Source organism: Giraffa tippelskirchi, chromosome 10 (genome assembly GCF_054371585.1).
Source record: "Giraffa tippelskirchi isolate mGirTip1 chromosome 10, T2T-mGirTip1v1.2.pri, whole genome shotgun sequence".
Lineage (NCBI taxonomy): Eukaryota > Metazoa > Chordata > Mammalia > Artiodactyla > Giraffidae > Giraffa > Giraffa tippelskirchi.
In genome coordinates, this window is record NC_137284.1 from 110,177,798 (window position 1) to 110,198,129 (window position 20,332).

Below are 20,332 nucleotides of genomic sequence, written 5' to 3' on the forward strand. Positions count from 1 at the left end.
GGCACATAGTAGGTGCTCACTTATCCTATATCAAATGAATATTAACATATTCCCCCCAGGTTTAACCATAGAGTAGAATATTAAAAAAACAGCTGATGAAGGATTGATAGGTGTTTCTCCTTAGGGAAAATTTAGATATGCTTGCTCTGGCTAACATGTGCTTTTACATTTTGTAGGAAGGTCCTCAAACCTGCTCCGACCTAGAGGAAGACACCTGTATCCTCTTCTCCAACAGGACAATTTGATGGAGGGCCAGGATCTAATTCTACCCAAGCTGGAGGAGACATCCTGGTACTGCTCTCCAAGATGGGTGGAGTAAAGGCAGCTAAATGGGTCGCCTCTGAGCAGGGAGGCTGCTGGCCATCACCAGGAGGAAGGGCAGCGCCAGGATGCATGGCAGAGTGGATCTTAGCACCTGGAGTCCGGCCACTCTTTTCTCCTGTCCAGTTATATCGATGTAGATTTGTGTCATTTTCAGATGGCTCCCCTGTGAGAAGCTCAAGCTGCTAAAAAGAAAACAAGAACAAAATGTGTGGACCACTTCCCATATTTACATGAAGTAGCTAACTCAGACTGGTGGGAAAGGCATTGACGTTTGGTGAATTCTCTAGGGTGGGTTCGGTGTGATGGCAACAGATTTCCGCAATGACTTAGCCCACATGAGGTCAAAAGCGGTTTCCTATTCTCATTTGAGAAATGGGCCACTAATACTTATCTATTGCTTACAGGGCAGAGGAAAAGATTGGCATGGAGGTTAGCTGACCTGAGTTCTGGTCCTGAATCACCACCAGTCAGCTGTGTGGCCCTGAGCAAGGCAACGTGCTTCTCTGGGCTTTAATTTCTTTATACTTAAAATCAAGGTGTTGGCATCTAATCTTAGAATCTGGAATGACTGTACAATCAGGTTTATCATTTAATGCACCCCTGCTACAGTGGGTGGGATCTAGCAAACCCCACCCCCCATGGCCTCTACCAATAGCATCCCTTCTCGGATTTGCTGAGCCCGGTCTCCCAGTTGAAACTCCAGCTCCTCCACCTCCTGCCGCAGGGCTTCCCGTAAAGTCTGCAATTGCTCAGCCTCCTCCCTGTGGGTAAATAACAGAAAATAACCAGATTTCGCAATCACCTCCAGGTACAGTCTTCCATGGGGGCTCTCAAAATGTAGGTCACATCTTTGACACATCTTAAAAGAGAAAGTCACCTTCTTTATTTTTCTCAGTCGCAGGCATGCGTTTATTATTAGGGCAAGTTTTCTTCTTTCTTTTTTAAACAACTCTGTTGCAGAATAATTAATGTACCATATATGTGTGTGCTAAGTTGATTCACTTGTGTCTGAACTCTTTGTGACCCTATGGACCGTAGCCCTCCAGGCTCCTTTGTCCAAGAGATTCTCCAGGCAAGAATACTAGAGTGGGTTGCCATGACCTCCTCCGGGGGATCTTCCAGACCAGGGACCGAACTTGCATCTTATGTCTCTTGCATTGGCAGGTGGGTTCTTTACCACTAGTGACACCTGGTCTATGTACCATAAAGTTTACCTATTTTAAGAATATAATTCAATGATTTCTAGTAAATCTGCCAAGTGTGTAACTATCACCATCATTCAATTTTGGAACACTTCCATTTCACCAGTAAGAAGCTTCATGCCCCGCTATAAGTTAATCCCTATTCCTATCCCCAGCCCCAGGCAATGCCTAATCTACTTTTGGGACATATACTTTTCATCTATATGAGAACAGTGCAGATTTTCAAAACTCTAACAACTGCCAATATTGCTTTTGTGAGAGCCCCATTCACGATGATTAAAGATACCCTGCTGGCTAGTCTCCTCTTCCCAGCGGCTGCCCATTTTCTGACCTCAAGGAGCCCTGGCCTTGAAAAGTAAGCGTTGCTATCCAGTAAATGGCTCTCACAGACTCCCACTGAGAAAGTAAGACCTGGAACAGGAAAGCAAGGAAAAACTGGCCAATTTCTCATTAGTCCTGCTCCCTGCTGCACATCTGTCCTGCCCTGATTACCTTTCCTTGCTCCAGGTATGCGGGCTGGTACTTACTTTTATGGCTCTCTTAGATAATTACCTTTCCTCCTCTGTCATGTCCCTCAAAAGGAGTGCCTGTTGTTCTCTGAGGTGCTGCTCAATTTCTTCTAAATGCTCCCGGAAACTCTGGCACACCGTCTTCATTGTTTCCATCTCATGGACTGTGCACTGCAAACAATTAGAAAGAGCTGGGAAGCGAGGGCTTTCTGAGTCACTGCAAGAGTTCACCGCAGTGGCACCTGCCTTCCCACCTGGGCTTGCTTGTGTGCAGTGCAGCCTTGCTGCTAATGTGCTGGAGAGAGAACAGGAAAAGCTTAGACTTCGTTTTTTTCAGGCAGCTATAGACATATGTGGCTGGGACAAGAGAGCAGTGACTATTGGATGGCCCTTGGAGACATTATGTTCCAGGGACAAGAAGTCAGTCTGGAAACCTAGGTAATATAGGGGTGCAAGGATGTAGACAGGATCAGAGGGGTAGGGCCAGCATAATGCAGGCTTGTGCTTAGAAAAGTTGAGTATTGTATAATCTTGTTTTGGTGCCGAGTCCTGCCTCACTCTGAATCTCAGTGATATTGAACACATCTATTGGATGATATGTGCTTGATTAGAGAGTCTGCTTAGAATATTTTTAACTAGTCTTAGCTCTGCTTAACCATGGGCTTTCCTAGTGGCTCATTGGTAAAGAATCCTCTTGTCAATGCAGGATATGGGGGTTTGATTCCTGGGTTGGGAATATTTCCTGGAGAAGGAAATGGCAACCCACTCTAATATTCTTGCCTAGGAAATCCCATAGACAGAGGAGCCTAGAGGGCTACAGTCTGTGGGGTTGCAAAAAATCTGGAACCAACTTAGCGACTAAACGACAACTGCTTAACCACAGTGTCTGGTGGTTGAAATCTGCAGAATCAACCCCACCAGTTCACAAGCTCGTTCACAGTGAGGCAGGCATAGGCTAGGCATCCCATCCTCCATGGACTAGAATCTAGAATTGAACTGTCTGCCCTTCCAATTTGCTCCCCGTCGTTCCTGATGTGAATCACTGTTTAAACCTTACGCTCTGTATGAGGCTGTTGCCTTTGTTTCCCTATTTGAATGTCGTCTTGCAGCCACCAAGCCCAGTAGATTTGTCAGCTACAGTGTAGCTGGTCACATGAAGTTATTTGTCCCTTAGGAGTGAGCCGATCAGGCAGTGAATTCTTACAAGGTGACTGAGTTCTAGAAACAGTGAGGTCAGGGCAATGGAACTATGGTGCTCAAGTAGGTTGAACATTATAAAAGAATTTTATGTTTCACCTAGATATCCAATCACCTTTGTGATTGGAAGGCATGGGGGCTGGGATTTAGGAATAATTGGTGGTGTGAGTGCTCCCTGTGAAGGGAGTGATGTGGAAGAGTCTGAAATGCTGCCACCTCCTGGTCATTTGGAAACACTGAAACTGCATTTCTACTCTAGAACAGACGAAAAATAGTTTTAGACAAAAAGGAACCCTTAGGTGGCTCAGATGGTAAAGAATTTGCCAGTTATATGGGAGCCCTGGGTTTGATCCCTGGGTAGGGAAGATCCCCTGGAAAAGAGAATGGCTACCCACTCCAGTATTCTTGCCTGGGGAATTCGAAGGGCAGAGAGTCAGACAGAACAGAACAACTAACACTTAACACTTTCACTTTTCTTTAGGCAAGAAGGGGGAAAAAAGGAGACTGTTTTGAACTCTTTTTTTCCAACATAAAGACTAGGTTTTAATTCAAATACAGTGTAGTATCTACTCTCTGATTCCCCCCAAAAGTGAAAGTGTTAGTTATGTCTGACTCTTTGCGACCCCATGGCCATGGAATTCTTCAAGCAAGAATATTAGAGTGGCAAGAATACTAGAGTGGGTTGCCATCCTCTTCTCCAGGAAATTTTCCTGACCCAGGGATCAAACCTGAGTTTCCTGAATTATAGGCAGATTCTTTACCATGTGAGCCACCAGGGAAGCCCCAATCTCTGACCCAAGCTGGGCCTTAAAAAAACTTAAACTTCAATAGTAAGAGCAACAATATTGACCCTTCACGTTTGATTGGCTCATTGTTGTTCAGTTGCTCAGTCCTGTCCAACTCTTTTCAACCCCATGGACTGCAGCACGCCATGTGTCCCTGTCCTTCACCATCTCCTGGAATTTGCTCAAACTCACGTCCATTGAGTCGGTGATACCATCCAACCATCTCATCCTATGTTGCTCCCTTCGTCTTTTGCCCTCAATTTTTCCCAGCAACAGGGTCTTTGCCATTGAGTCAGCTCTTTGCATTACGTGGCCAAAGTATTGGAGCTTCAGCTTCAGCATCAGTCCTTCCGATGGCTCATATTACTTTTAAAAATTGGTTCATATTACTTTTAAAAATTCATGTGACTTTTTTCTTTAAATCTAAATCATAAACATTATAGATGAATCTTCTAATATCCCAAATTCTTATTCTGTATATGTCTCATTTTCTTGTCTGAAAAAAATTTATTGAATTAACAGATTATTGTGAATAATTCACTTATTTATAAGATTTAATCATATCAACAAACCATTATCTTAGGTAACCCACAAGAGCACACTTTATCTGTGCCTTTGTTCTGAAATCTTAAACACAGATTTGATTTTCATGCTTTATTATTGGAAGCAGAATATAAAGCCAAATATGATTTAATTTATATATTCCTGTAAAACATCTTAAAAATGTAAATTAGAAAAATACTTTTTCAATATATGTTAGATGAACAATATGGCTTTTACCATGGAAACTGGAGTATCTAACTGTAGGATTTAATATTTTTCCCTTACAGCCTCTTAAAATATCACCTTCTCCAGCCGTCTTTCATCTCTAACATTTTCCTACATGAACTATATGGTCCAGTTTATTCCTTTAGAGCTAAGTTTTTAAACTTTGACATTCTTGAAATTTTAGGTCAGATGGTTCTCTGTTTTAAGGAGCTGACTTATGTATTGTAGGTTGTTTAGCATCATCCCTGACCTCCACCCATGAAATTCAAGTAGCACCTACCCCAGTTATGACAACTAAATATGTCTCCAATCATTGCCAAATGGCACCAGGGCTGGAGGCAAATTATTTCCAATTGAAAATCACTGCTGTACAGCATTTACAGTCTCTCATTAGCATGGATGATGACAATGACAGTGACTCCTACTATTCTTCAGAATTTGAACCTTGGTCTTTTTACTCCAAAGGACCCCAGCTATACACTAGCCTTAGTTCTTTGCTCCCACTCAGCTTCAGAATAATATTATACGTAGAACTGATCTCGACACCTTCTTTTACTAGTTCAGCTCTCACTAATGACTCATTTTAAAATACTACAAATACCTGAGAGTTTTGTAATCTGAAAAAAAATGTAGTAAATTATTTTATCTTTTATATAATCACTTTCTATGTTTATATTACATTTATACAGATGAAGGACCATGTAATAATTTGCTGTATCTTTCAAACAATCACTTTCTTAAGTTACTATTTCACTTACACAGATTGACATATCTTAAAGTTGGACACATCTTTGGAATGTATTACCCAAGAATTTGGTGTCAGCTAAGTCTTAATTTGAATGTGGACTTAGTACTCAGTAGTTGGGGGAAGTTGGAAAATTACTTAAACTCTCTCAGTTCTTGCTTTCTCATCTGTAATAGAGGGAAGACTTGACACATACTAGGCAATCAATAAAAATTTATGGTATGGATGAAAATGAGGGTTATTTGACATGGCATAAATAAAATGCTTAGCATAGCACTCAGTAAATATTTGTGGAATTAAAAGAATGGGAAGGTAACATAGAAGGCACTAAATAGCAGGAACTCAGTAAACTATAGTTGCCTTCCATTCTTCTCTGAACAGCTGTAGTCCTACAATATATGCGCTATCTTTTTTCCTACCGTGTGGGAAAAAAGTTTCATGTGTCGTACTCATAATTTTTTAAATCAGTGGCTAACCCTGATAGCCCGGATTATTTCTGACCTTGAGAACTGCTGAAGTCATTGGAAGGACTTGCTAAATGCTTGTTGATTTATCAGGGCCTGATTAGAGATACCAAAGGAACATTTCATGGAAAGATAGACTCGATAAAGGACAGAAATGGTATGGACCTAACAGAAGCAGAAGATATTAAGAAGAGGTGCAAAAATACACAGAAGAACTGTACAAAAAAGATCTTCACAACCCAGATAATCACAATGGTGTGATCACTCACCTAGAGCCAGACATCCTGGAATGTGAAGTTAAGTGGGCCTTAGAAAGCATCACTATGAACAAAGCTAGTGGAGGTGATGGAATTCCAGTTGAGCTATTTCAAATCCTGAAAGATGATGCTGTGAAAGTGCTGCACTCGATATGCCAGCAAATTTGGAAAACTCAGCAGTGGCCACAGGACTGGAAAACTTCAGTTTTCATTCCAATCCCATAGAAAGGCAATGCCAAAGAATGCTCAAACTACTGCATAATTGCACTCATCTCACATGCTAGTAAAGTAATGCTCAAAATTCTCCAAGCCAGGCTTCAGCAATACGTGAACCGTGAACTTCCAGATGTTCAAGCTGGTTGTAGAAAAGGCAGAGGAACCAGTGATCAAATAGCCAATATCCGCTGGATCATCGAAAAAGCAAGAGAGTTCCAGAAAAACATCTGTTTCTTCTTTATTGACTATGCCAAAACCTTTGACTGTGTGGATCACAATAAACTGTGGAAAATTCTGAAAGAGATGGGAATACCAGATCATCTGACCTGTCTCTTGAGAAACATGTATGCAGGTCAGGAAGTAACAGTTAGAACTGGACATGGAACAACAGACTGGTTCCAAATAGGAAAAGGAGTACGTCAAGGCTGTATACTGTCACCCTGCTTATTTAACTTATATGCAGAGTACATCATGAGAAACGCTGGGCTGGAAGAAACACAAGCTGGAATCAAGATTGCTGGGAGAAATATCAATAACCTCAGATATGCAGATGACACCACCCTTATGGCAGAAAGTGAAGAAGAACTAAAGAGCCTCTTGATGAAAGTGAAAGAGGAGAGTGAAAAAGTTGGCTTAAAACTCAATGTTCAGAAAACTAAGATCATGGCATCTGGTCCCATCACTTCATGGGAAATGGATGGGGAAACAGTGGAAACAGTGTCAGACTTTATTTTCTTGGGCTCCAAAATCACTGCTGATGGTGATTGCAGCCATGAAATTAAAAGACGCTTACTCCTTGGAAGGAAGGTTATGGCCAACCTAGATAGCATATTTAAAAGCAGAGACATTACTTTGCCAACAAAAGTCTGTCTAGTCAAGGCTATGGTTTTTCCAGTGGTCATGTATGGATGTGAGAGTTGGACGGTGAAGAAAGCTGAGTGCCGAAGAATTGATGCTTTTGAACTGTGGTGTTGGAGAAGACTCTTGAAGCCCCTTGGACTGCAAGGAGATCCAATCAATCCATCCTAAAGGAGATCAGTCCTGGGTGTTCATTGGAAGGACTGATGTTGAAGCTGAAACTCCAATACTTTGGCCACCTCATGTGAAGGGTTGACTCATTGGAAAAGACCCTGATGCTGGGTGGGATCGGGGGCAGGAGGAAAAGGGGACGACAGAGGATGAGATGGTTGGATGGCATCACTGACTCAATGGACATGGGTTTGGATAGACTCTGGGAGTTGGTGATGGACAGAGAGGCCTGGCATGCTGCGATTCATGGGGTCGCAAAGAGTCGGACACAACTGAGCGACTGAACTGAACAGGGCTGAGAGTCCTTCAGTTCTCAGTAACCTCAATGTCCACTTTTAAACAAACTTAGCAAAAGTAGACCAAAAGTTCTTCTATTTGACACGAGAAGCTCTATAATTCAAGACCTGAACAAATAGAAAATAACAAAAATCGGCAACCACACACAACTAGCATTTTTTAGGGCTTTCTATGTGCCAGGCACTGAGTGTCTGACTGTGCTGAGTGCCTTACCAGTTTTCTCTCATTTAATCCTAAAACAATCCTGTGTCAGTGACATAAATAATCTCCCTATTTTATAAGATGGGAACTAAGGTCAGAGAGATGACACGTCTTCCTTACGATTATACAGGTAAGTGAATATAAGAGACTTTTCAGTTAGACTGAAGAGGAGATACAGAAGCATGAATGCTTAGAACCTTACCGATGAGTGTACTGTTTTATATCCCAGTGTAAAATGGGGCTTAATAATAAAATTTGCTTTCCTTCCTTCACAAGGTGATTGGAAATATCAAATAAGAAGAAATTTGTGGGAACTCCCTGGTTGTCCAATGGTTAGAGCTCCATGCTTCCACTGCAAGAGACTCAGGTTCTATCCCTGGTTGAGAACTAAAATCCCACAAGCCACATGGCCAAAAATAAATAGTAAACAAATAAAAATTATTGACAGTGCCTGCTGCTTAAGACAATATCAAATAAATTTCTATAGGACTTAAATCAGAGCATTTAAGAACTAAGTCAATGGCTACCTTTAAAAAAATACACATTTGTGAGAGTATTATAAATGATAAAGCACTCTAGAGCTATTACTCATGATTTGCAATGGAAGGGTATATCCTGAGAGCTCACATTCAGAAAGGAAGGCTGAGCATTATCCCTGAGGTATGTATTGTTGTTGCGTCTGCTTCCCCACTTTGTGGAGGCAAATACTTACAGAATACAGCTCCCTCACTGTGGTGTCCTGAAGGACTTTCAAAGTCTTCATGAACTGGGCCTCCAGATGATTATGTAAGCATAAGCAATGCCAATAAGTTGAAGACACAGAGCTGGGGCTTTGCCTCTCCTCAGGGCAGTGGAGATGGTGATGATAGCAGATACAGCAGTGGGAGGGCACAGCTTGGCTGATGGTCCCTGGGTAGTTCCTAGGGAAGCCTGTGTCTAAAGAGACAGATTTGGTGAGGGGCGGGGCCTTTTTACCTGGAGCTGAACAGGAATGCCAGGGCGGAGGCTCCCGTGTGTCAGTCTGAACAGAAACATCACTGAACTGTCTTGCTTCCGACCCCAGTTCTGGTTCTGCTGCAGTAACAGCGTCACACACAGTGCATTCTAAAATCGCTCCTCTAGAATCCGTTCCCAAGACCACAGCATTCTGAGCAGGTGATGCCAGTTTGGAGGATAGCTGGATTGTCACAGACATGGAGCTAGCAGCATGTAAGTTAGTATCTGGAGGAAGGTCTCCCAGCTCAGATTCTTCCCTAGGTGGTATTTGACCCAAAGCTCTACACACTGGTTTCCCTCGGGGACTATCTCCAGCCACCTTATCTAGATGGAGAATGGACATTCCAGAAGTTTGAACAAGGTCCCTTGTATAGGACATGACTTCCCTGGGCTTGGGGACATGCTGTGAGACACTGTTTCGCATCAGTAAGGCATTGTTGATGGAAGGACAGAGTTTACTGCCTTCTGTTCCTCTTGGGGTCTCTGAGTCATCATGAGGGGACTTGTCTTGATCAGGATCAGTTCTGGGTGATCTCACAGACTCACAGGGGTGGTTGTGCCCATATATTTCCCCAGCTCCCTCAGGCCACAGAAGCCCATCCTTTGCATCTGTGATGTGTGTCATCATAACACCCACAGAGCTATCATATTTGAAAGTAACTGTGCCTGCAGTGGCCTCATGTTCAGTTTGGGGCACAGGTGGGTGTTGCCGCAGATGGCTGCCTTTCCTTGGGAGTTGTCCCCCAAGGATGCTCTTATCAAGGGCCAGATCTTGGGTCCACAGCTCTGGGGTCGACCCCATGCCCTCTGACTGAGACTCTTTCTCCACCATAGAGGCCGAAGCTTTCTTTTCCAAGACACTCCAGTCTTGACTTGAAAAAGATGTGCTCACTATACTCTTGGAATCAGACTCATCGGACTCTTGCTGACAGGACTCTAAGCTGTGGCTCTGCGCCCTTGGCGTTCCATATCCATTCTCAGCAGGACTTGGGCTGCTTGACAAGGCGGGTATCTGTGGGAGAGACGGGAATAAAGGCTAATGGGTCAGAAATGAGGGGGAGGTACTAGATTTAAGAAATGCTTCATTTTACATTTTTTTCCCCATTATCATTGACTTAGGAATCATGAGACTAGGGTTACAAAATCAGGTTTATGTGAGTTTACTACTTTGTTGTTGTTTAATTGCTCAGTCGTGTCTGACTCTTTGTGATCCCAAGGACTGTAGCCCACCAGGCCCCTCTGTCCATGGGATTCTCCAGGCAAGAATACTGGAGTGGGTTGCCATTCCCTTCTCCAGGGGATCTTCCCGACCCAAGGATCAAACTTGTGTCTCCTGCATTGGCAGGTTGACCGCTGGGCCACCTGGGAAGCCCTTTATGGGAACTTCTTTCGATGAGGCTCAGTTACTTTCTTCAGAAAAATCAAAAGAAAATGAAAAGGAAAGGAGCACTGAGCTTTCTGCACTTGCTTACGGTGACTCCACTCTCCCTTGTCCCTTGCGTGCCTGTCGCATGTCTTCTAAGCATTGGTTGCTCTTTTCAACTGTGGTAACACACTTTAATCTTATCAGTCCTTCTATTCCTATGTCAACCTTCAAGGGCCCCTCTACCTGCAGGGGTGGTGGCTCCGGTGGCTCCTCCAGGAACCCACTGCTGTCAGACTGGCAGCTGTTTGCTCTGTTCACCACGGCTCCTGCAGAAAGGAATAAAGAGACCTCCAGTGAGTAAAGTGAAAACAGACAGGCACCCAGACCAAGGTCAAATCCTCTCTGTGCCTGACACACCATAGATCCTCAAGAGATGTCCACTGTGTGAAGTATAAAAGAATGAGGGAATTTCAAGAGTTTTTCCCTCAATTATCAGAGGGTCCATGTAAAACTGTGTCACTGGTTTCCTGTTTCAAGGAGTAAAGTATGAAGCAAAGGAAGAGGAACTAACATCTCTTAAAACTAAATAGCAATCTGATTGTGAGATGCATCTTTACTAAGGGGAAGAAAACCCAGAAGGAAATGCGTATGCCTTAAATGCCACACTGTAAAGACAAAAACACCCAAATTTATCTATTTGTGTATATATATTGCAAAGGACTGAATGTTACTTCTCCCTTCCACCATGCTACATAAACATTAGGAGACCCAAAGATATTCAACAGGATATTTGGAACTTGCTGAAGAATGGCCAAAACAGACTCTGCAACTTTTCACTTTTGCTATATTTGTTTTGGCGCAAGATTTGTGCCACAACCTGTGAAGGACTCCCAGTACATTATTATTCTTTAAACTTTCCAGATAATGCCTAAGCAACCGCTATTCTAGAATATAAGCTCCATATAAAATGGTTGCCATTCTTTCCCTTTCTCATAACTCTGGGATGAAATGATATGTTAGAGCACTAGAACAGAATTATAGGTTAGAGCCCATCCATCTACATGCTGGTAGGTTCAAGACAATCTGGTCCAAATGAAAATAAAAGCCCGCAAACATGAAGGGTCCCTAAAAAGCAGAGAGTAATTTCCTCTAAAAGGGATATATTTATATAACTGTTACATTTAGTTAACTGTACTTGTGTAAAGCACAAACACCCATAATAAGCAAAAATAATCCCTGAAACTGATTTAAGTGAATTAGAACTTCTCTTTGATGGTGGAATTGGGCATAGTTCTCTCCGATGTGTGTATTAGTTGCTCAGTTGCATCCAACTCTTTTTGACTCCTTGGATCGTGGCCCACCAGGCTCCTCTGTCCATGGAATTCTCCAGGAAAGAATACTGGAGTGGGATGACATTCCCTTCTCCAGGGGATCTTCCCGACCCAGGGATCAAACCTGCGTCTCTTGTACTGCAGGCAGATTGTTTACTCTCTGAGCCACTAGGAAAGCCCCCTCTATCTAGGGTAGAGCCTTATTTATCTTGTGTTTTAGAGGTCAAATGCATGCATCTGAATCATTTTGAGCAAGTCAACAAGAAAATGTGGTTCAATTTACTGACAGTTTAGTTTCTTCAGGAGACTAAAAATCTATCTGCCTATAACCCACTCTCTTTTGGCAACTTGATGATAAACATCTCAAAACTGGGTTTGTGAATTCTGAATATTCTCTTAGAGTGGTAGGAATTACATGATGCAAAGAATGAGAAATTGCCTAGTCCAGGATGGCTATAATGGATGATTAAGCTAACAGACAAAGACAAATGTGTATCATTTAGCACTCGCCCCACCCTTACACCTAGTATGTAATATGATGGAGGGCATGACCTAGAAGACAATATATTCCATTGTTCTCTGGCAAGAGTAATGGAATTAGTGCTTGCACTCGCAGGCCAACTCAACCCAGTTCCTGAAACTACTGAGGCCAAGACAGGTGGAACTTTAGAAGCCTCATCATCTCCAATAGGATTTTCTCTATGCACTTAATAAGCCCAGGGAGTCATATCTCTTCCTTACTCCACAAGACTGGGGCCGTGACTTACTTATTCCTTATCCCTTACCCCCACCAGTCCTTTCCCCCTTATTGTTATTCAAATCCTCTCCTACTGGGTGGATCCTGCTTCAAACCACCACCAACCACATAGTGGGTTTGTCATGCCCTTAGACTGCTGATTCTCCCACTCTGCCAGTCCCATAGTGCTGGGGGTGGGGGTGGGGAGGGGCTTGCATTCTTTACAATGTACAAAGATCTAATTTGCCCCCACAACTGAGTCCTCTAGAAAACCTGGATCCAGACCTACTGGGTTAAGATTCTGACTCTCCTACTTACTAGCAGTGTGGTCTTGGGTATGCCACTTACTCTGTTTCCTCATGGGGAAAAAAGTAAATTTGTTGATAATGCTGCTTGTGGGGTTACAAACAGGATGCTTTCCAGTAATATATACGTGAAGAATTATGGACATGGAAAAGATGATGCAATTATATACACAGCTTTACTGCAGGACATATCTTGATATTATATTCTCTATCACAACTCAGTCATTGCTGTTGTTCAGTCATTAAGTTGTGTCCAACTCTTCGACGCCATGGACTGCAGCACACCAGGCTTCCCTGTCCTCCACTATCTCCTGGAGTTTGCTCAAATTCTTGTCCACTGAGTCAGTGACGCTATCTAATGATTTCATCCTCTGTTGTCCCCTTCTCCTTTTGCCTTCAATCTTTCCCAGCATCAGGGTCTTTTCCAATGAGTTGGCTAAATCATTACTAATATCATTATTAAATATCATTAATGAGTTCCATTATTAATATTTATTAGAAATTATCTTTTCCAGCACAGAGCTGTCATCACAAAGTTAAGATTTTACCCTTCCAAGTAGGTAGAATCTGCCTGGGCAAGATTGCTTCACCAACTCAGGAGTGTGAAACATTTCTGCCTGAGACTGATGCCTCAGGCACTTTGTCCAAATAATCACCAGGTGGCAGCATTACATCAACCACAGCACAGAAGAGTCAGGGTTTGACAAGAGTGTCTGAATGGCTTAAGCAGATAAGTCAACATGAGTGCTTGCTAAGTCGCATCCAACTCTTTGCAACCCTATGGACTGTAGCCCACCAGGCTCCTCTGTCCATGGGATTCTCCAGGCAAGAATACTGGAGTGGGTTGCCATGCCCTCCTCCAGGAGATCATCCCGATCCAAGGATGGAACCTGTGTCTCTTATGTCTGCTGCATTGGTAGGGGAGTTCTTTACCACTAGTGCCACGTGGGAAGTTCAAGTCAACAAGAAGGGGCTGCTTTTCTGAGCGGAGTTAGTGATAAAAACTCTGAATCCTAGAGGCTCAGGAAGAAAGAAGCCTATGGAATTGAAACATAAATAAGTGATGGGAGAGAAAGGAGCCTTTAAGGTGGCTCAGCTAGTAAAGAATCTACCTGCAATGCGGGAGACCTGGGTTTGATCCCTGTCTTGGTATGATCCCCTGGAGAAGGGAAAGGCTACCCACTCCAGTATTCTGGTCTGGAGAATTCAGTCCACAGGGTTGCAAAGAGTCAGACACGACTGAGTGACTTTCACTTTCAAGGTGTGATGTACACTTTGTTGTGCAGAGCAAAAGAAATGGTTCAACCTTAGGCTGCTTGGGGTTCCCATCTCACGAATCTATTCTACTTGACCTATCTCTTTGTCAAGTTCTTTTCTCTTCCATTCCGCAATGGTGGAAAATTCCGTGAAAACTCCATGGTGAAGCTGCACCTCAGAGGTAAATTATCTTCAAACTGGACTGTGCCTTTCAGATTATGCAAACTCAAATGCCAGTGGAAGCTAAGCAGTTCACAAAAGTATGTGAAGCAGCAAGATTCAAGACAATAGAGAGCAGCGTGGAGAGCAAAACTCTCCAGAGTGTTTGTCTCCCCAAGGCATATATAAAAATTCATTTGTAGAACAAACAAAACCTCTCTATGGGCCAGTTGGTCCCCCAGGTTGGAAGCCTGCACGGTGCCACCTACCATTCAGTGCAAGAGTCCCTTCCCGAATATTCCTTATAGATGGTCATCTAGCTGTTGCTTGCCCACTTGTGGTGACAGAGACTACTCCTGTATAGTCAGAGTGTTTCATACCTTATAGAAAATACCTCTTTATTTTGAGCCAAATCTACTTTAGCACTTTTCATTTGTTGGTCATAGTTCACTCTGTGGAGTCATACTGAAAGTGTTTGACCCATTTTCCTCAAGGCAGCTCTCATGTATAGGCTTTTCTCCTCACCTTTAATCTCCTCAGACCCCCTTAAATCAGCCCTCAGAGGGCATGGTCTCAAGGCCATTTGTGTTTTGTACTTCTTAATAAGCACTTACTTAAAAATATTTGCTATAAAACTCAGTTCAGTTCAGTCGCTCAGTCATGTCCGACTCTTTGCGACCCCATGAATTGCAGCACATCAAGGCTCCCTGTCCATCACCAACTCCCGGAGTTTACCCAAACCCACGTCCATCGAGTCAGTAATGCCATCCAACCATCTCATCCTCTGTTGTCCCCTTCTCCTCCTGCCCCCAATCCTACCCAGCATTAGAGTCTTTTCCAATGAGTCAACTCTTCGCATGAGGTGGCCAAAGTATTGGAGTTTCAGCTTCAACATCAATCCTTCCAATGAACACCCAGGATTGATCTGCTTTAGGATGGATTGATTGGATCTCCTTGCGGTCCAAGGGACTCTCAAGAGTCTTCTCCAACACCACAGTTCAAAAGCATCAATTCTTCGGCACTCAGCTTTCTTCACCGTCCAACTCTCACATCCATACATGACCACTGGAAAAACCATAGCCTTGACTAGATGGACTTTTGTTGGCAAAGTAATGTCTCTGCTTTTAAATATACTGTCTAGGTTGGTCATTACCTTTCTTCCAAGGAGTAAGCGTCTTTTAATTTCGTGGCTGCAATCACCATTAGCAGTGATTTTGGAGCCCAGAAAAATAAAGACTGACACTGTTTCCACTGTTTCCCCATCTATTTGCCAGGAAGTGATGGGACCAGATGCCATGATCTTAGTTTTCTGAACGTTGAGCTTTAAGCCAACTTTTTCACTCTCCTCTTTCACTTTCATCAAGAGGCTCTTTAGTTTCTCTTAACTTTCTGCCATAAGTGTGGTGTCATCTGCATATCTGAGGTTATTGATATTTCTCCCAGCAATCTTGATTCCAGCTTGTGTTTCTTCCAGCTATAAAACTGGGCACTCAGAATTAGACTCAGTGTTTGAGACATGGTCTGACTAGTACAGAGAGGAGCAGGACTGCCTTTCCCTCCTCTCGATATTTCATTTCTACACACACAGCCTAAGGTTAGTCTAGTCAGAAGCTGTGTTTGCAATGTTGAGTTGTACTGAGATTCATCCTTATTTTATATTATTACAAAATTTGACCTGGCTAATCTGGGACCATGGCTCCATCCTGTCAAGGATGATTTTGACCTTCGTTCTGAAAGCTCTGTGATATCGACGGGTTTGAAACACACTCTTGCTGTGGGCCAAGTCTTTGTTAACATTCTGATGAGAACAGGTCATGAGACGGAGCCTGAGGGTGCTCAATTACAGGCTCCATTCTTCTATTTAACGAATGTTCACAGGATCTTGCAGGATCCTACACTGCTCTAGAAACCCCAAAGACACACCAACAAAAGTACAGCTCAGATGGTAAAGAATCTGCGAGCAATGCAGGAGACTCAGTTTTGATCCCTGGATTGGGAAGATCCCCTGGAGAAGCAAGTGGCAACCCACTCCAGTATTCTTGACAGGAAAATCCCATTGACAGAGGAGCCTGGTGGGCTACAGTCCAGGGGGTAGCAAAGAGTTAGACACGACTGAGTTACTAACACTTTCACAGAGCTTATATTTATCTTGACTGGAGTCTAGAATGAACAAAGGCTGAGAATATTTGTGACTGTGGCATATATACTTGAAGTGATTTAATTCTTCCTTCTATGCCAGAAGGCTGGAGGCAGAGGAATTTTATCGTATGAAGATTTATATTGGGTTGGCCAAAACATTTGTTAGGGGTTTTCCATAAAACATTATGGAAAAACCCACACTTTGGCCAACCCAATACCTAAGGATTTGGTAACTTCCATTAGCACCCTGCTGACATTTTTGTTTCAATCTCTTACTACCTGGGAATCCTTCCTTTGCCTTTTGCCTTTTCCCCCTTCTCTGCTCCCTCTCCCTCTCTTCCTCCTTTTTTTTTTTTTTCTGTTTGTTGTTTGTTGCTCCACATTGAGCAATTTCTCCTTTATTCTTTAGTCAGAATAACCTTCCTTTATCATTACAATAAAAAGAGCTGTTTCTGTATAATCTTTTTGGCTTAATACCATTATAGAAGCATTATAGATGTAATACATAATGGTAAAAAAATTTGGAAAGTGAAAAAGCTTATAAAAGAAAATAAAAATTATATCTAATCTAACCATTCAGGGAAGTAATGTGTATCTATTTCAATCCATTACATTTTGTTTGTGCACATTCATCAGTTCAGTTCAGTCACTCAGTCGTGTCCGACTCTTTGCGATCCCATGGACTGTAGCATGCCAGGCTTCCCTGTCCATCACCAACTTCCAGAGCTTGCTCAAACTCATGTCCATTGATTCGGTGATGTCATCTAACCATCTCATCCTCTGTCTTCCCCCTCTCCTCCTGTCTTCAATCTTGCACAGCATCGGGATTTTTTCCAACGAGTCAGTTCTTCGCATCAGGTGGCCAAAGTATTGAAGTTTCAGCTTCAGCATCAGTCCTTTCAGTGAATATTCAGGATTGATTTCCTTTAGGATTGACTGGTTGGATCTCCTTGCAGTTGAAGGGACTCTCAAGAGTCTTCTCCAACACCACAGTTCAAATATATATAATCTATGTTTTATAGAGTAATAATCATAACATATGCAGTATATATTTTGCTTTTTTTCACATAATGTACTGTGAATTTTCCTTTATCAAAAATTCTTTATAATTTGTGTGTGTGAGTGTGTTTGTTCATGTGTGTGTAAGCACATGAATTTCTTTTTCAGATTTTGGTATCATAATTGTGCCACTCATATAAAGAATAACCAGATATGTTTCTCTTTTTTCTTTTTCTTTCTATGCTTTCTAATCAGCTTAGAAAGTTTAAATAGTATCACTTCCTTAAACTTTTAAAAGTGCTCAGCCATAAAACCACTAATCGTGGTGCATCTTAAAAGATGAAATTCTTTGACAGCTTTTAATGTCTTCAATAGTTATTGACATTTTAAAATTCCTACTTCTTGAATTAATGGAAATACTTTCTTTTTATTACTTATTTTCTAATGTCATCAGTCAAATAAATCATTTATTTTCATTCTGTAGTCTCTAAAGAAAGATTAAGTTTCTGCCTCTTGTTATAGCTTTGGCCTTATTTCATTAGTTTTTGTATATATTTTTTCTACTTGAATTCTACTCTAATAATAATAATGTTGGAATTTTCATTTTCTTTTGTTTTGCATTAATGTACTTTTTGGCCTATTTTTGCCCATTCATTTTTCTTTAAACTTTTCTGTGATTCTTTATTTTAAATGTGGTTAATTTTTTTAATGACTTTTGAATCTTCTCCTTTCTTAGATTCATTTATTATATCTATAGCTATTTCATAAAATATGCACTTGGGCTTATTGTTTATAATTTTATGTTATCTACTTTTATAATTGTGATTGATGTAATACACATGTGGTGTACTTGGTACAAATCTTCTTTCTCTCTTTTATTTAAAAAGTAAGCATCACTAATATTCCATGCTGTTCTTTTCTGATGAGCTGGGATTCAGCCTTAGAATATTTATCAGTTCAACATTATTAAAGGCTAATACTAATCAATGAGAATTGTAACATAAGTTATACTTTATTTGCTATTCTATTGTTGTATTAATAAAGAACTCAATTTCACATTTAAGCTGACCTGCTTTTGACCTGCACCATAAATAGCTTTCTCAGAGACATAAATGGGGATTTAAGGAGATCATGTAAAGCACTTAGCCTAGTGCCTGGCACTCAATATTTGTTAGTATCATCAGTATGATTAATTTTCAATGATTATTCTTTTGCCAGTTGGACTATAATTTCTTAGATTGCTTTTTGCCTTTTTGTAATTCATACAGGTTTCCCTGGTGGCTCAGATGGTAAAGAATCTGCCTGCAATGAAGGGGACCTGGGTTCGACTCCTGGGTAGGGAAGATCCCCTGGAGAAGGAAATGGCAATCCAGTCCAGTAATTCAAAGGCATATAGTGTGTTTTGGGCTTCCCTGGTAGCTCAGATGGTAAATGCAGGAGACCCAGGTTTGATCCCTGGTCTAGGAAGATCTGCTGGAGAAGAGAATGGCTACCTATCCCAGTATTCTTGCCTGGAGAATTCCATGGACAAAGGAGCCTGGCGGGCTATAGTCCATGGGGTCGCAAAGAGTTGGACACAATTTAGTAACTGAACAACAATCCAAATTAGATCTAATTTTCTTAAACTTATAAGGAAAAACTCTTTGTTAAAAATATAATTTTTGAAAAAGTAATAATCCAGGATGAGAAAGGAAAAAAAGTTTGGGTTTACCAAGCTGGAGAACTAAAATTTTCATCAAGAATCAGGGTATTGCTATTCTCCCAGAACGTCCCACCCTCACCTTCTCCCTCAGAGTCCATAAAATTGTTCTACGCATCTGTGTCTCTTATTCTGTCTCGCATATATATTATCATATGTGAAACAGAACACCATTCCATGTTCGATGCATGAGACAAGGGCTCAGGGCCGGGGCAATGGGATGACCCAGAGGGATGGGATGGGGAGGGAGGTGGGTGGGGGGTCCAGGAAGGGGGACACATGTAAACCCATGGCTGATTCATGTCAATGTATGGCAAAAACTATTACAATATCGTAAAGTAATTAGCCCCCAACTAAAATAAATAAATTTATAAAAAAAAAAAAAGAATCAGGGTATTGATTTTTGTCTAACTGCATTCTAGGGGACAGATGGAGGACGTGTGGCTGTACCGGAGACAGAGGGGACACTCTCAGGGAAGCCAGTTGTGTGTTGGCTATCCTCCATTTGCCCTCCCTGGCTTTTATTGTCACTACTCCAGTTATTTTGCTCTGTCTAAACTCCAGGTTGGGGCTTCCCAGGTGATTCAGTGGGTAATGTATCCTACTGCAATGCAGGAGTTGCAGGTTTGATCCCCGGGTGGGAAGATTCCCTGGAGGAGGGCATGGTAACCCACTCCAGTATTCTTGCCTGGAGAATCCCATGGACAGAGGAGCCTGGTGGGCTACAGTTCATGGAGTTGCAAAGAGTTGGACACCACTGAAGTGACTGAGCACCCATGCACTCACTCCAGGTTTTTACTTGTGCTCATTGAGTGGGAGGCACCAGTAAAGACTGAAGAGCAGGAGAAAGAATATTGAGTACCTATCTACCACCACCCCCTTCAGGGACCCATTTGAAAACAGCTGCACTCCTTTATGATGAAATCTCCAGGTAAGATGTTTTCCTTCCAAGGCTTCCACTTTTACCAGGCTCCAGCAACATGATGCTTTCCCATTGTATTTTCAGACCTAGGAGTGGTCATGGCTTTCTGCTCTTGCTAGCCTAGGGGTGCTTCCCCATATCTTACAGGAGCCCTGAATTCAGTCCACCTCAGCAAATAGTTTCTTTTCAAAGATCTCTTCAGTTAAACTCTTTTAAATATGCTATTGCCTTTTTTTCCTGAGTATAACATCCTGTACAATCAACCAGACAACTAAAAATACCTTGCAAATCTAGTATAAAATACGTAGAATTGTATCTTTTTATTTTAATCCTAATTAGTTTCCTTTTAATAGAAAGGGGATTTGGGTTTTTAGGGACCTGAACCCACCCAAGTTTGGAGAAAAGATCGACAGAGGACTGGACACTAAC

The 20,332-nt window shown here is 42.0% G+C and overlaps 1 protein-coding gene and 1 long non-coding RNA gene across 3 annotated transcripts in view; one reads left to right on the top strand and one right to left on the bottom strand.

Moving 5' to 3' along the window:
- Window positions 1-200: 200 nt before the first annotated feature.
- Window positions 201-20,332, bottom strand: part of ITPRID1 (ITPR interacting domain containing 1) — a 99,013-nt gene continuing 78,881 nt past the window's right edge. For both annotated transcript variants that reach the window (XM_081531117.1, XM_081531116.1), the window contains 5 exons: window positions 10,600-10,682; window positions 8,707-10,002; window positions 2,079-2,206; window positions 974-1,085; window positions 201-506 (listed from right to left, as the gene is read on the bottom strand). In XM_081531117.1, the coding sequence (XP_081387243.1) occupies window positions 201-506; window positions 974-1,085; window positions 2,079-2,206; window positions 8,707-10,002; window positions 10,600-10,682 (1,925 nt within the window). The remainder of the gene's footprint in view (window positions 507-973; window positions 1,086-2,078; window positions 2,207-8,706; window positions 10,003-10,599; window positions 10,683-20,332) is intronic.
- Window positions 9,139-10,422, top strand: LOC145522347 (uncharacterized). Its single transcript, XR_014065992.1, has 2 exons — window positions 9,139-9,203; window positions 9,825-10,422. It is a non-coding gene; the product is annotated as an uncharacterized LOC145522347 (long non-coding RNA).